At 36.7% G+C, this 14,080-nt stretch overlaps 1 protein-coding gene across 3 annotated transcripts in view; it reads left to right on the forward strand.

The window, feature by feature from the left end:
- KIAA0408 (KIAA0408 ortholog) overlaps nt 1–13,024 on the forward strand; it is a 28,979-nt gene extending 15,955 nt beyond the window's left edge. Inside the window, exon 6 of one of the 3 annotated variants that reach the window (XM_055432947.2) lies at nt 900–13,022. In XM_055432947.2, the coding sequence (XP_055288922.1) occupies nt 900–1,073 (174 nt within the window). In that variant the 3' untranslated portion in view covers nt 1,074–13,022. Of the gene's footprint in view, nt 1–899 lie in introns of all 3 variants that reach the window. The other 2 variants (XM_055432946.2, XM_055432948.2) reach the window with 2 other exon arrangements.
- Nucleotides 13,025–14,080: the final 1,056 nt, after the last annotated feature.

Below are 14,080 nucleotides of genomic sequence, written 5' to 3' on the forward strand. Positions count from 1 at the left end.
ATTAACAAATATTATTAAATATTTCCCATTTTTGCAATGATTGGAGGTTTGAGAAGGGTCCTCTATGTAGATCCTTAAGAGCAGTTCTTATATTTGGGACATCCCTGGTGGTCCAGTAATTATGAGTCCACCTTCCAATACAGGGGACGTGGGTCTGATATCTGGTCAGGGAACTAAGATCTCACATGCCCAAGGGGCTACTAACCCCAAGTGCCGCAACTAGAGAAATACCTCACACATGCCAACTGAGAGCCCACTCGGCAACAAAAGACCCCACATGCCCCAATTAAGACCTAGCACAGCCAAAAGTAAATCTTTCAAAAGAGAACAAAGTTCTATTTTAAAGTCTTTTAAAGATAATTTTGAAGTTTTTGAAAGATTGATAGTAAGAGTGGTTCTTAGTGTACAAAAAAAAAAGGTAGCATCAGACAAATCATTTGGTGGTTTGTGTCTCTTTTGTTTATGATCTCTAAAAGTATCAATAACATGACATAAAATAACCCGGATGCAAATTAATTCTTCTTAAATGATTATCTTTAAAAAACTGAAATATCCTAACACTCCACTAAGGAATATCATTAGTTCCATCATATCAGTGTTACCTGACATAAACTTTGAGTTCTAACATAAGATTAACTTACATAGTTAGTTCCAAAAAGAAATTAGTTGTATTAAAACAGTACGGCAAGATCCACAAGATTAGCAAATGCCATATTCATATTCAAAGTGAGTTGTTTTGATTAAAACATTCCAGACCACAAATATTAGACAAAGAGCTTCTTTAATTTTTCTTGCTTGTAAACATGGTAATATATTAATCCTACAGTTGAGATCCATAGTATATTAAGCTCATTGTTGGTGCCTGAATAGTGAGGTGAAGGTCTTCTTTTGTGTCTTAGGAATCCATGGCAGTGAAATCCTCACCTGGAAAAGGATTTTCCCGACCTGCCAGACCAGCAAATCGCCGTCTCCCATCCAGATGGGCATCTAGATCTCCTTCAGCACCCCCTGCCTTGCGGAGAACTGCCCACAACTTCCCCATTTCTCTGCGATCAGAAGCGTCGATGGTCTAAGTCTCTGGCCTGGATTGCTAGACTATGAAAGTCCCAATTGCCAAACAGTGTATTCCAAGAGTTTACAACCAATTCTGTCTCTTCGGTATCTTACAAGATTAATGGGACAGTTTAAACCTTAACTTCCCATCAGTCTTCAGTGTTTTTAATCTATCGAGTAATTATCTTCCTGTATTTTGATTTCCTAGATCAGAAATTTTTAATGCCATCCTCATTAATTTGCCAATATGATTTAAGTTGAAACAGTGTACTATATTGTATATTCTGACTTTCTTGCAAGTGGCAGAAAGCAAGGTTATGTGCATGGCTATGTGTTTTGTAGGTGCATGTGTTGATACAGGAAATGTCAGTATGTATTTAGATAAGTAAAACTTATGTGCTAGTGTTGACTTTGAAATTATAACATATATACCTACATATTCTTTGTGTTTATTTAAAATTTTTAAAAATACACAGTATTATTTATATTTTTTGTACCTTTTAATAGGTATCCACTTAAGGCATTTGAGGTACATATATTAACTAACCACTTCCTTGGCCCCAACTACGTAGAAAACTAACTATACATATACCTAAGGTTAGTAGGTTTCTACAGCCAACTCAGTTCATTAACCTATATAAGAATAGACTAATAACATTGATCTCCTTGATTATTCTTTTAAATATTAATAAATAAAAAGTTTAAATAGGTTGAAACAGATCAGCCTTCTAAAGCAAACATAAAATGTCCACAAAAATTTTATATATCTTTCATCAGTCTATTATGGCTTTCACTGTATACTTGATCCTCAGAGTTAGCATAAGACTGCTTTATAAACAGCATAACTAAAGAATTAATTTATTTTGACAACTTCAGTAACAAGCATACCTTAAATATGGTTTAAAAAGAAATTCAGTTGGGCTGAATTCTAATTTTGGCAAAATTTTGGTAAACTTTTTTTTCAGCATTTGGAGCAGTACACGTTGTGAGAGGTAAGTTATTCACTTTTTCCTTTTTTAACCTTTTCCCTTTCCCTGAAATCAGTAGATCAGAGACTATTTCAAATTCTTATGAACAAAGAAAATCAGGAACGATGTTTCATTGAGAGCTGAACTGTATTTCTTGTAGTGTGCTACATTCAAAGAGCCTTAAACTAACCTTTGGCATCCGTGGGTACCATAAGGAGCAGAAACCTTTTTGGTGGCCACAATTTGCCAGCAGTGAATATCCAGATACTGAGAGCTGACAGAAATATGAGCGTTGAGGTGCTTGGAATTCTACATGAATGATCTTAGAAGCAACTTTGCTGTCCATCGTTTCTGTATAAAGTTAACTACATTATTAGATAGTAATTCTATTTAAACTTTTCTTTTACTACCAAAAGGTTAACGAATTCTTATTACAAAGATATTCAAAGAGACTTCTTGTGATGCATTCTAACAATTTAGAAAAATTCACTTCATCACACCATGATTTGAGGTACAGTAATTAATTTTTGAATCCCCAACTGCCTTAAAGGCTCAAGACTGTTGCATGGTGATGGCCAGATTCATATTTTCCTATAAGAAGAGTTTCCAGGAGTTGAGCAGAAGTAAACTTCTAGAACGTGAGGTTGGAGCAGATGGTAAAAAAGGGCTACAGATCCAGTCTTTTAATTCTTGTTTGTTTCAGGAATATCCTTTTCCATAGAAAGACTGTAAGAGAAAAGTACCCTAGATATCAAGTGATGTCACTCATATAATGTGCTTTTCATCTAAAAGGGAGAAGACACTGGGGAGGTGGGAGATTATGGCATAAGATGATGAACCTGGTAGGATGATAATGCTGTGTAACAATGGAGCGCAAGCCTGCCCAAGGGCTGTGTGACATAGCTACTCCTCTCCTTCACTGTATCCCAGGTAGTCTGACGTGGGTCTGTGGTCCTAACTTGAATTACAAGTCAAATATTGAGGGTTGTTTTTTAATTCTTGGCCTCACCCCATAACTATTAAAAGAGTATTTCCAGGGGTGGGGAGGGAATTTTGATTCCTTAGTAACACAGAACAAAATATTTGCTAATTAGGGAGATTTGGAAGCAGTGACATTCATTGGTACCCTAATGATGTGTATCATTGGATATTCGTTACTTCTCTGGGACTTCCTTATCTGTGAATTAAAAGGGTGATATTGTCACACATCACAAGTTTGTGCCACTTGTTCTAACCATCTGAATGAAACAGTGGGATACATTTTAACATCCTATGTTGACAAAAATCATAGAATATTAGAGCTGAAAAAAAAAACAGCATCTATTCCAACTCCTTGATTGTAAAGTTGGAAAAACTAAAACAAATATTATTTGAATATTCTGTCTTCTCTTTTAAATATTTTATAATTTTTCATGGAAAAACCTATCAGTTAAATGGAAATTATCCTTGAAAATACATTTTTTATGTATTGTGACTTTTAGCCAGTAGTTTTTCTGCTTTGGATGGGCATTTGCTTCCCCCAGAACTTTATTATACCATCATTACTGGATTTTAGGGGTTTATAAACATTTCAGAGGCACTTGATTAGAAGTTTTCCCTGGCAGACTTTTGAAGGGAAAAAAATCTTATTTCGATAGAGTTACTGATGTCGTAGATTGATCTCAGAAAGGAAACGGGATGAGGCAGAGAAGGGTGTTTGAGTTTCTGTGCCTTTGTGCCTGTTTGTGTGTGTGTGTGAATACACGTGCACGACCCTTGCCCACGCTCCCTCTGTTACTTTATGATCAAAGCCAAATTCAAGTGATGTATAATTCACTTTATTAAAAATTATTCATAACTTTTATTTATTTTTACATAGACAATGACCAGATATTATCATGCACAAAACATGATTACTTCTACATAGAGGATTTAGCCAGTCTCCACGTCATTCTAAGAAAACATCCTAACACTCCACTAAGCCTTTCCAAAAATGAGCTTCATAAAGTAAAAGAAAGCAAAGAAAAAAATTGCAGGAGGAGTTTTAAGGCAAGTGCCTAGCCAACATTTTTTACTGTGGGAATTCTTATCATAGAAAATAATGTTTGTCTCAGTGGGGAAAAAAATCATAAGACTTAAAATCTGATACGTATTACAATGAGCTCATGAATCCAACAGGTAAGATTGGCAACTTCTGGGAAGAAAAATGATTCTGTTTTTATGAATCTATGATGGAGTCTAGAAAGAAGAAGCTAGAGTAGGAAGGACCTTAGAAATCACACAGAGCCATCTCATCCGACTTTAAAAGACAGGCAAGGGTGGTGCGTGTAGACTGAGAGTCTCTTCTTTCCACCTTCCTGTTCAGTTCAGTTCAGTTCAGTCGCTCAGTTGTGTCCGACTCTTTGCGACCCCATGAATTGCAGGACACCAGGCCTCCCTGTCCATCACCAACTCCCAGAGTTCGCTCAAACTCATGTCCGTCGTGTCGGTGATGCCATCCAGGCAGTCATCTAAAATTTTATCTAGATAAACCCATAAATAAAATCAGCCATCTATATCTTCATATAATAGACCATAAGAGCAAAATTAGATACCCCAGAAACTGAAGGTGGCATTTTTCTTCAATAAAAAACAGAAATAGGCACAACATCAAAGAGTAAGACCATATCTAGAAGAACTTAGAAAATGACTGTATATATGAAGTAGAAAAGCATAGAGAACACCCATATTGCATCTGGGAATAAAATATAGTCTCAGGGAAAAAGAAGTGCAGTGATATTATAACTAAAGAAGGTAAAGCTTAATCAGCTTCTCTGAGCTCTGTCCTGAATGGACAGGAGGTGGGCTGCATGGAACAGAGGAAAAGATACTTAAGAGCAAGAGTATCCACTGTTGATCCACTGCCATCCAGTTAAACAAACAAAAAGGCCAGGGCCTGAGAACGTGGAATTTCTGGCCATAGTACTACTCCGTTCTGTCTCTGGGGGAGGAGGTTCCTGCAGACTATCTGTGCCCCACAGGTCTGTGCCACAGGGTCACCCAGTTCCATCAGCTCACTTTTCCCACGCTCACTCAAGTACCATTCTGATTCTCAAATTAACGACTTGTTTAGAGAAATAAGAGAGTATCAAGACCAGTGTTTTCTTTCTTTTTTTAATATTTCCAGGAAGTTTTCTCTAATAGTAAAACAAAAACAAAAACTACCCAAAGTCTCTGTCTGTAGAGAGCTTTCTCCATCCTTGGCTGAAAAGAACATAATCTGATTTCAGTATTTACCATTCAGTGATGTCCATGTGTAGAGTCATCTCTTGTGTTGTTGGAAGAGGGTGTTTGCTGTGACCAGCCTGTTCCCTTTACAAAACTAATCTGTTAGCCTTTGCTCTACTTCATTTCGTAATCCCAGGCCAAACTTGCCTATTATTCCTACTTTTGCATTCCAGTCCCCTCTGATGAAAAGGACATCTGTATTTGGTGTTAGTTCTAGAAGGTGTTGTAGGTCTTCATAGAACTGGTCAACGTTAGCTTCTTCAGCATCAGTGGTTGGGGCGTAGACTTGAATTATTGTGATGTTGAATGGTTTGCCTTGGAAATGAAGTTTGAGACTGCACTCAAGTACTTCATTTTGGACTCTCTTGTTGACTATGAGGGCTACTCCATTTCTTCTAAGGGATTCATACCCACAGTAGTAGATAAAATGGTCATCTCAATTAAATACACCCATTCTCATCCATTTTAGTTTGCTTATGTTCAATCTTGCCATCTCTTGTTGACCATGTCCAATTTACCTTGATTCATGGACCTAACATTCCAGTGCCTTTGCAGTATTGTTCTTTATAGCATCAGACTTTACTTTTCACCACCAGACACACCCACAACAGCATCATTTCCACTTTGCCCCATCTACTTCATTCTCTCTGGAGCTACTAGTAATTGCCCTCTGCTCTTCCCCAGTAGCATATTGGACACCTTCTGACCTGGGAGACTCATCTTTCAGTGTCCTATCTTTTTGCCTTTCATATTGTTCATGGGGTTCTCAAGGCAAGAATACTGGAGTGGTTTGCCATTCCTTCCTCCAGTGGACCATGTTTTGTCAGAACTCTTCACTATGACCCATCCATCTTGGGTGACCCTGCATGGCATGGCTTATAACTTCATTGACTTATACAAGCCCCTTCGCTACAATAAGGCTTTGATCCATGAAGGGTGGTGTCTAAAATAATTTCATTTAGGGTAGTCGTAACTTGAAAATGTTTACAGTCCTTAAACAAGCAAAAATTTTGTTTGCTTTGTTCACTTACTGTGCCAAGTCCTTAGGAAAGTGCCAGCAGAGAGTAAGCTCAATAAATATTTGTTGAATAAATGAAAAAAAAATTGTTAACAGTTTAACAATAACAAAATGCTTTAATCATTTGCTATCAGGAAAATCAAAATAGGTTTTCTTCTCTGCTTCCTTATTTAATTACCACGGACTGAAATTATTTATTTCCCAGAATTGAGCCAGCTGAATTTACACTGTATAGTAATTTCTCTTCTTGATGGCTTCACCATATTTTCAGCACTTAAAATGTGCCTACAAATAGAGATTGTTTTCACTGTTTTGTAAACTTTATAAGCATAATCACTGGCATAAGATGACAAGAATACTACCAAAGAGATAGTATTCTTGAATGTTTGAATTGACTGCTGGTAGAAATTTAAGTATCTTTTAGCTGAAAAGTCATTGTGCTATGTGAAATATTGTAAGGCTCTCTTTTTTATTGTCTGAGGAGAAACATAGTTGAAGGGCTTTTGAGAAGACAAAAAATAACAGCATAGGACTAACTTTCACCACATGTCATTGAATTAAAATTTCCAAAATTTCATGGTCAATGTCAGCTCTTCACAGCTCTCAACATTTTAATTGCTGTCTTATCACACCCAGTGAAAGCTTTCACAGATAATTCAATCTTAAAATGTTTTTGCTAAATAAGCCAACTTTGAGAACTACTGTTTGCCGTTAGATAAAGCAGTGAGTCAGCATTTTAACCCATAGTTTAGCCATTTTTACAAGTTTTTAATTTTCCTCTTAAAAAAGTAGTTTTACTAAATTGAAACTCTTTTTTAAATTGTTATTTCCTTATTTTCGGCTCTGCTTGGTCTTGGTTGCTGTGCGGGGACTTCCTCTAGTTGCAGAGAGTGGGGCTACTCTCCTGTTGCAGAGCACAGGCTCTAGAGCTCGTGGGCTTCAGTAGTTGCAATAAGCCCATGCAACTAGTCTTCCTGGACTAGGATCAAATCCATGTTCCCTGCATTGGCAGGGGGATTCTTTAACCACTGGACCACCAGGGAAGTCCCTAATTTGATCAGCAGTTTTCTTTGCCTAAACCAGCACATATACGTGTCAAAGAGCAGATTTTCAAATTTATTTTCCATTTCTTTATAACTTTATCTAAAAGATAAGCATCTAAATAATTATTTTTGTTAATTTTCAACAAAATTCAGCATTTATGTCCAGCCAACTAATCCACAAAGAAAAGCAAAAAACAAATTCTTTGCGAGGGGATATTATTGATGCACCACCCCAGGGCCGCTGATTCATGCAGAATATAAAAGGGTGATCCCTTGTTGACATCACTATCAACATCATAGATTCATTTCTCTGCAAACACTAATCAATGGGTATTTTCATTAATTAAAAAGAAATCTCATATATAGTTTAAAAATCATTTACTATAATTTCAATGTGTATAAATTAGGATAAAGATTTTTAAATTACCAAATTATCAGTGTCCATGCTTTCCAATTCAAAATAAAGAGCAAAGTTAGGGTTCATCTTTCAATCGGTCATTCTATAATACACTTCTTGTGTGTTAGAACTATCAAGCATCATTTAATAATTGTCTTTTTCATCCTGTTGGTTTCTTTTTAATCTCCAAACAGATATAATCATAACTATAGCATGGAGCTTCACCAAGATTGGGGTTATTTTCTTTAAATGGATTTTAATCATCAGGCAATTTTGTCTTTTCAATTGTGCTTTTCACTCCTAGCTAATATTTTTTTCCTCTGTTGGTGAAACATTTTCTGCTCCTTTGAACAGTTTATTTTAATGTTAACCACGAGAACCATGATGGTTTTTGCAGTTATTCTCAGAGTTTTATCTACTGAAAGGTATAAACAACTAGACTTTTGGCAGTTCCACCATATTGTAGCTCATATTTCAAATATGCCTCTAAGTTCATCCTACTATTTTTAGATGGCAGTTACCTAGTACCAGTTCAGTAGTGAAGAGCATGGTCTATGACCTTTTCATCATCATTTCATTGGTAAAACTCATCTCTCCAACTATTGCTGATTTCTGGATGTACTAAGAAGTTTAAATTATCTATTTTATTTTACTCAATATTCAGCTTGGGACCCAAACTTCCTTTTTAAATGGCATAATATATTTTCTGAGGAAATACAATTTTAAAATTGTTGTTGTTGTTTAGTTGCTTAGTCGTGTCCAACTCTTTGTGACCCCAAGGACTGCAGCACACCTGGCTTCCCTGTCCATCACCATCTCCCAGAGTTTCCTCAAATTCATGTCCATTGAGTCAGTGATGCCATCCATTCATTTCATCCTCTGTCATCCTCTTCTCCTGCCTACAATCTTTCCCAGCGTCAGGGTCTTTTCAAAAAATGATAACATAACATGCAATACAGCTTATTTTAAAATACTTACTCGCTATTGGCAGGAAGTAGAACTTAGAAGGAGTCAAGCACTTGTAAACAAAATACATAATCACAGTAATTTTTAGAAATTCTTAAATTCCATTTTGCAATCAATGACTTTCTGTGGCATGTACTCTAAAGTTTAAAAACAATGATTCTTTCTTTTTCAATAGTGAAAGATATATATCAGTTTTCACAATCAACAGCTAGACAAAAAATAAAATGATCACAATTGCAAGCCATATTGGGAACATGATTAACTTAGCAATATAAAATAATTACATAGAATTTGGGGGGTCAAGCAGAGTGATGTGGTAAGTGAAAGTGCATACATGGACGTGTTTTCATCCACCCAGCCAGTTTATGTCTTTTGGTTGGTGCATTTAATCCATTTACATTTAAGGTAATTATCAATATAAATAATCCTATTACTGTTTTCTTAATTGTTCTGGGTTTATTTTCTATAGGTCTTTTCCTTCTCTCATGTTTCCTGCCTACAGAAGTTCCTTTATTTGTTGTAAACCTGCTTTGGTGGTAACTTTTGCTTGTCTGTAAAGCTCTTGATTTCTCCATCAAATCTGAATGAGAGTCTAGCTGGGTAGAGTATCCTTGGTTATATGTTCTTCCCTTTCATCACTTTAGAAATATTGTGCCATTCCCTTCTGGCTTGTAGAGTTTCTGTTGAGAAATCAGCTGATAGCCTAATGGGAGTTCCCTTGTATGTTATTTGTCATTTTTCCATTGTTGCTTTTAATATTTTATTTTTGTCTTTAATTTTTGTCAGCTTGATTACTATGTGTCTTCACTAAACACACTGATTCTTGCAGCAACTAAATAATTACTCTAAAGACTGGCTGTACAGGTCTCTGAGGACACATGGGGAAATCCCATTTTTCAGCTTTTCCTGCTCTAGCAGCCAGTGCCATGAGCAATCTTAGCACACAGTTCTTCCTTAGTAGCATGTTCACATTCATTTTGTGGGACCACACTGTTGACAGCACTTTATTCCCCAAAGCAGAAGAGTACTAAACTTTCCAGTCAATAATTGTGTCTAAAAAGGTTATGCTTTCTTGGCTGACATAAAAGCCACAAAATATTCACCAACAAAGAAAATCAGGTTATCTAATTTTCACTGGTGCTGGAGAAGACTCTTGAGAGTCCCTTGGACTGCAAGGAGATCCAACCAGTCCATTCTAAAGGAGATCAAGCCTGGGTGTTCATTGGAAGGACTGATGCTAAAGCTGAAACTCCAATACTTTGGCCACCTCATGCGACGAGTTGACTCACTGGAAAAGAGTCTGATGCTAAGAAGGATTGGGGGTGGGAGGAGACGGGGACAACAGAGAATGAGATGGCTGGATGGCGTCACCAACTCGATGGACATGAGTTTGAGTGAACTCCGGGAGCTGGTGATAGACAGGGAGGCCTGGTGTGCTGTGATTCATGGGGTTGCAAAGAGTTGGACATGACTGAGTAACTGAACTGAACTGAACTGAACTGAATTTTCATTGAGTTGGCTTGTACCCAACACAGTTTTATACACTTTTTATTTTGAAGTAATAGTTGACTCATAGGAAGCTGAGAAAATAGAACAAAGAATCCCATACGTGCTTTTTTACCCAGCTTCCCCTGATGATGACATCTTATAGAGGCTCTAGTGTAAAATCAAAACCAGGAAACTGACATCAGGACCTGCATTTTAAAACCTGCATTCATTTGTGTGCGTGTGTGTGTAGTTTTATGTACCTTTTTTCATGTACAAATTTGTATAATCACCACCACAATCAAAACACATGCTTGTTGCACCATCAAAACAATTCCTTTGCACTGCCGCCTTGTATCTGTGTCTCCCTCCCCACTAAACCCATCCTTGTGCCCTGACAGCCACTAACCTGTTGTCTACCATCTAATTTTATTGTTTCAAGGATGTTATATGAATGGAATCATACACTATTAATATTGTGGGGGTGAAAATTAACTTTTTTCACTAAACATAATGTCCTTGGGGTCCATTTGGTTTGTTGCACATATCACTGTGTGTGTGTGTGCGCGCATGCACTTGTGTTCAATTCTTTACAGCCCCATGGACCAAAGCCCAGGAGGCTCCTCTGGGAGGAGCTTTGCATGCAAGAATACTGGATGCAGTGCCATTTCCTTCTCTAGGGGATCTTCCTGACCCAAGGATCAAAACTGTCTCTTGCATCTCCTGCATTGGTGGATGGATTCTTTACCACTAGTGCCACCTGGGAAAGGGACAGAAGTTCCAAAACTACTAGTGTAGCCTAGGAAATCTAGTGGCTTCCTATCAGCACGTTGTCCGTCAGGGACCAGTCAGGAGGACAGAAACAACAACAGGAATCTAAGACATGAGAACAGGAAATTGATAACAAAGGGACAGAATACATGGAGAAACAAACTGATGATGAGGGCTAGAGGAGCAAGAAAGAAGAAAATTTAATACTTCGAGATTAGGAGCTGCTAATGTTCCCTAATGTTCCTAGCCTAGAACACACACACTTGAAGCTGCACTGTTGGAAGCTCCGCAGGACTTGTTCTAGGATGCTAAATAAGGACCATTTCCTATAGAAAAATGCAGCTTCCATTTGGACTGTCGAGCTTAAAATCACTTCACCATCTCTATCATTACAACAACACTGGCAGTTATCACTGGGTGGGAGCTGGAAGCCAGAAGCTTCTCTTCCTTTATCATCCAGATCCCCTTCCAGTACCAAAGGGGCCTAGAAGATCCAGTGTAGTCTCACAGCCCTTGTCACACACAGCAGAGTCTAAAAGGGAAGTGGGAAAATCCAAAATATTTCTGCAGAACTTACTCTAAAATGAAACGTTTGACTTAACGTTAATGCCTTAAACAAAAGGAAAAGTGATCGAAGATGGCACCTGTTGGCCAGCTTTTTGTTTTCTCCAGTATTTTAGAGCAAAATGAAATTATCACTAGTATGTAGCAGGATCATTTACTTATGGATCTCAGTAAAATCAGCAGAGAGAGTTTACAGGCTCAAATTGGTAGAGAGTACTATATGGAAATTTCAAACTTCTAGTAAGGAAATAAAGGAATTTATGGAGTTTTTTCCCCAAAATTGTACTTCAGATATTAACTTCTTTGTGTGAAGAAGAACATGGAATAAGTCTTTCACATAAAGGTATTCAATCTGTTTTTAAAGGAAAGAAGATTAACAAATCACTGAGGATCAGTCTTTAAACTACATTTTACATTTGTGCCCTAAGCAAGCATCTCTTACCCAGATCATCCTAAATCAATTTACAAAACCTGAAAATATATTAATTCACCTGGTATCTCTTCTCTAACTCTGAAATTTACACTCTAGAATGTTCATGGATTATTCAACAAAGCTTCCAAAATTATTTAAATCTCAAGTCCATTTCAAGAGAAGAAAAAAATACGGTACTGGCAAAACCTAATTGAAAATCTTGACCTTTTCAAATATTTCTTTTCCTTAACAGTTCTAATTTCTGAAATTTTATAAAGTCCAAAGGGAAATTTTCAGAATGGAATGAAGAATGGCTTTGATTTTCTGTTTTCCACTCTGGGGTGGGAGTCCACGCCCTTTAGGTTTCATAAAACACAACGAAAAGACAGATCTGATTCTAAATTACCTGACTGTTATGGTCCCCCAATTCAGAAAGTACACATGCAATGAGGGCAAAGAAACACACAACATTAGCAACCAGAGGCATAAAAGTAAAGTGAATGCTTTGGGAAAACATACAGTCAGGGAAAACAGCAAGGCAAAGCCATCCCATTGCCCTGCATACCCTGTATAGCTCTTTGCAGGGCTGGGGGGCCTGTGGGGGGCAAGCTAAGGAGGGAGAACAGGGATTGTCAGAGGAAGACCTCACCAGATACTACTATTCTACATATTGATAGAAAGAGGGGTAGGAAATGGCCACTTGATTTTGACAGTGTAACAAAGGGAGCTTCTTTTCACAATGTCATGGGACATTAAAAACAGGCTTGTTGGAGAGGGGAGCCCCAAATTCAGGCACCGCCATCAGCTTGTTCTTTCATCAGCCTCAGTCCGGAGTCTAGCTAGCTACCAAAAGGGGGAGGAAATGAGCTACTGACACCAGCCATCTCAAGGTGTCTCTCATTATATTCGTGAACTATAGCAGTCAGGGGAAGGAGAAAGAAGAATTTAGAGAAGTTTAGAGGACTTAGTAGCAAATAGGCATTTACTTACTCTTTTGACTGCAAGGAAAAAATTTTGCTATATTGTAGAGTGGGAAAAAAAGTAGTGGGATTTCATTTATGTATAGCAAAATACTTTTGTATTTTCTACTCAAAATTTTACAGAAACAGATATTTGTAAAGAGAAAACAAATTTTAAAATCTATAAATAAAATATCATTTCCTTGATTTACTCTTTCAAATGATGCTTATCTTCCAGTATCCTAATTGGAAAATTAATTTTCCCTAAAGAATAGGAGAAATCTTTTTATCTGCTAAATAAGTGACTTTCTACTCATTTAAATTATGTGTTTTCTGTTAGCTTCATTGTGTCTATCAACTTATTTTAAATAATAGACTATAAAATTATCCTGACCTGGGTAAAGAAATTATCATCTGGGGGAAAATGTTTCCAATTAGCATATTTATGATGATCATATACATGGGGTTTCTATATTTAAAATTATAAATACACGATGCCCAGTTAAATTTGAACTTCAGATAAACAATAATCAGTTTAGAATAACACTATTGGTTTATTCTACTCAGAATCGATTGTTAACACAAAGATAGATAGATGATAGATGATGACAAGCAGACAGAAGATAGAAAGATGGAATACAATATTTGGGACATCCTTGTAGTAAAACATTTTTTTGTTGTTTTCTGATTCTCAATAGAGGAAAGAAAGAAAAAAAAGAAATATTTTGAAAGCAGAGCCCAAAGGAAGGCTAACCAGACTAACAATAAGTTGGTTGCTTTGAAAAGCAGAGGAGGTTTTAAGCCTATCTCCATGAGAGATCAATGGAGCTCCTAGCTGCAACAATATATTAAATATGTATTTCCCAGGCTTAACACCCTACAACATGCAGCTCAGAAGAAAATGGAACAGACAGTCAAAAGAATTCTTTTGACTTGGAAAAATCGATCTGGAGCTAAGAACAGTTTATAACTTAGAGCAGGATAAACAAATAAAGTGGTTATTAACTGATGGTTAACAAGAAAAAGATTAAGAAATCAACTACAAAAATAGAAGCTAATTATAAAATAAAATATTTCCCATTGTATTCATAATAATACTCATTATATAAAATTTGAAGTTAGAGAAATATAATTAGAAACAATGCTTTCCCAACGCAGAAAAAATAATAGAGAAAGACAGTACTTTTATTTTTGAATA

This window comes from Moschus berezovskii, chromosome 10 (genome assembly GCF_049115385.1).
Source record: "Moschus berezovskii isolate FMDL1 chromosome 10, NW_MosBer_1.0, whole genome shotgun sequence".
NCBI lineage: Eukaryota > Metazoa > Chordata > Mammalia > Artiodactyla > Moschidae > Moschus > Moschus berezovskii.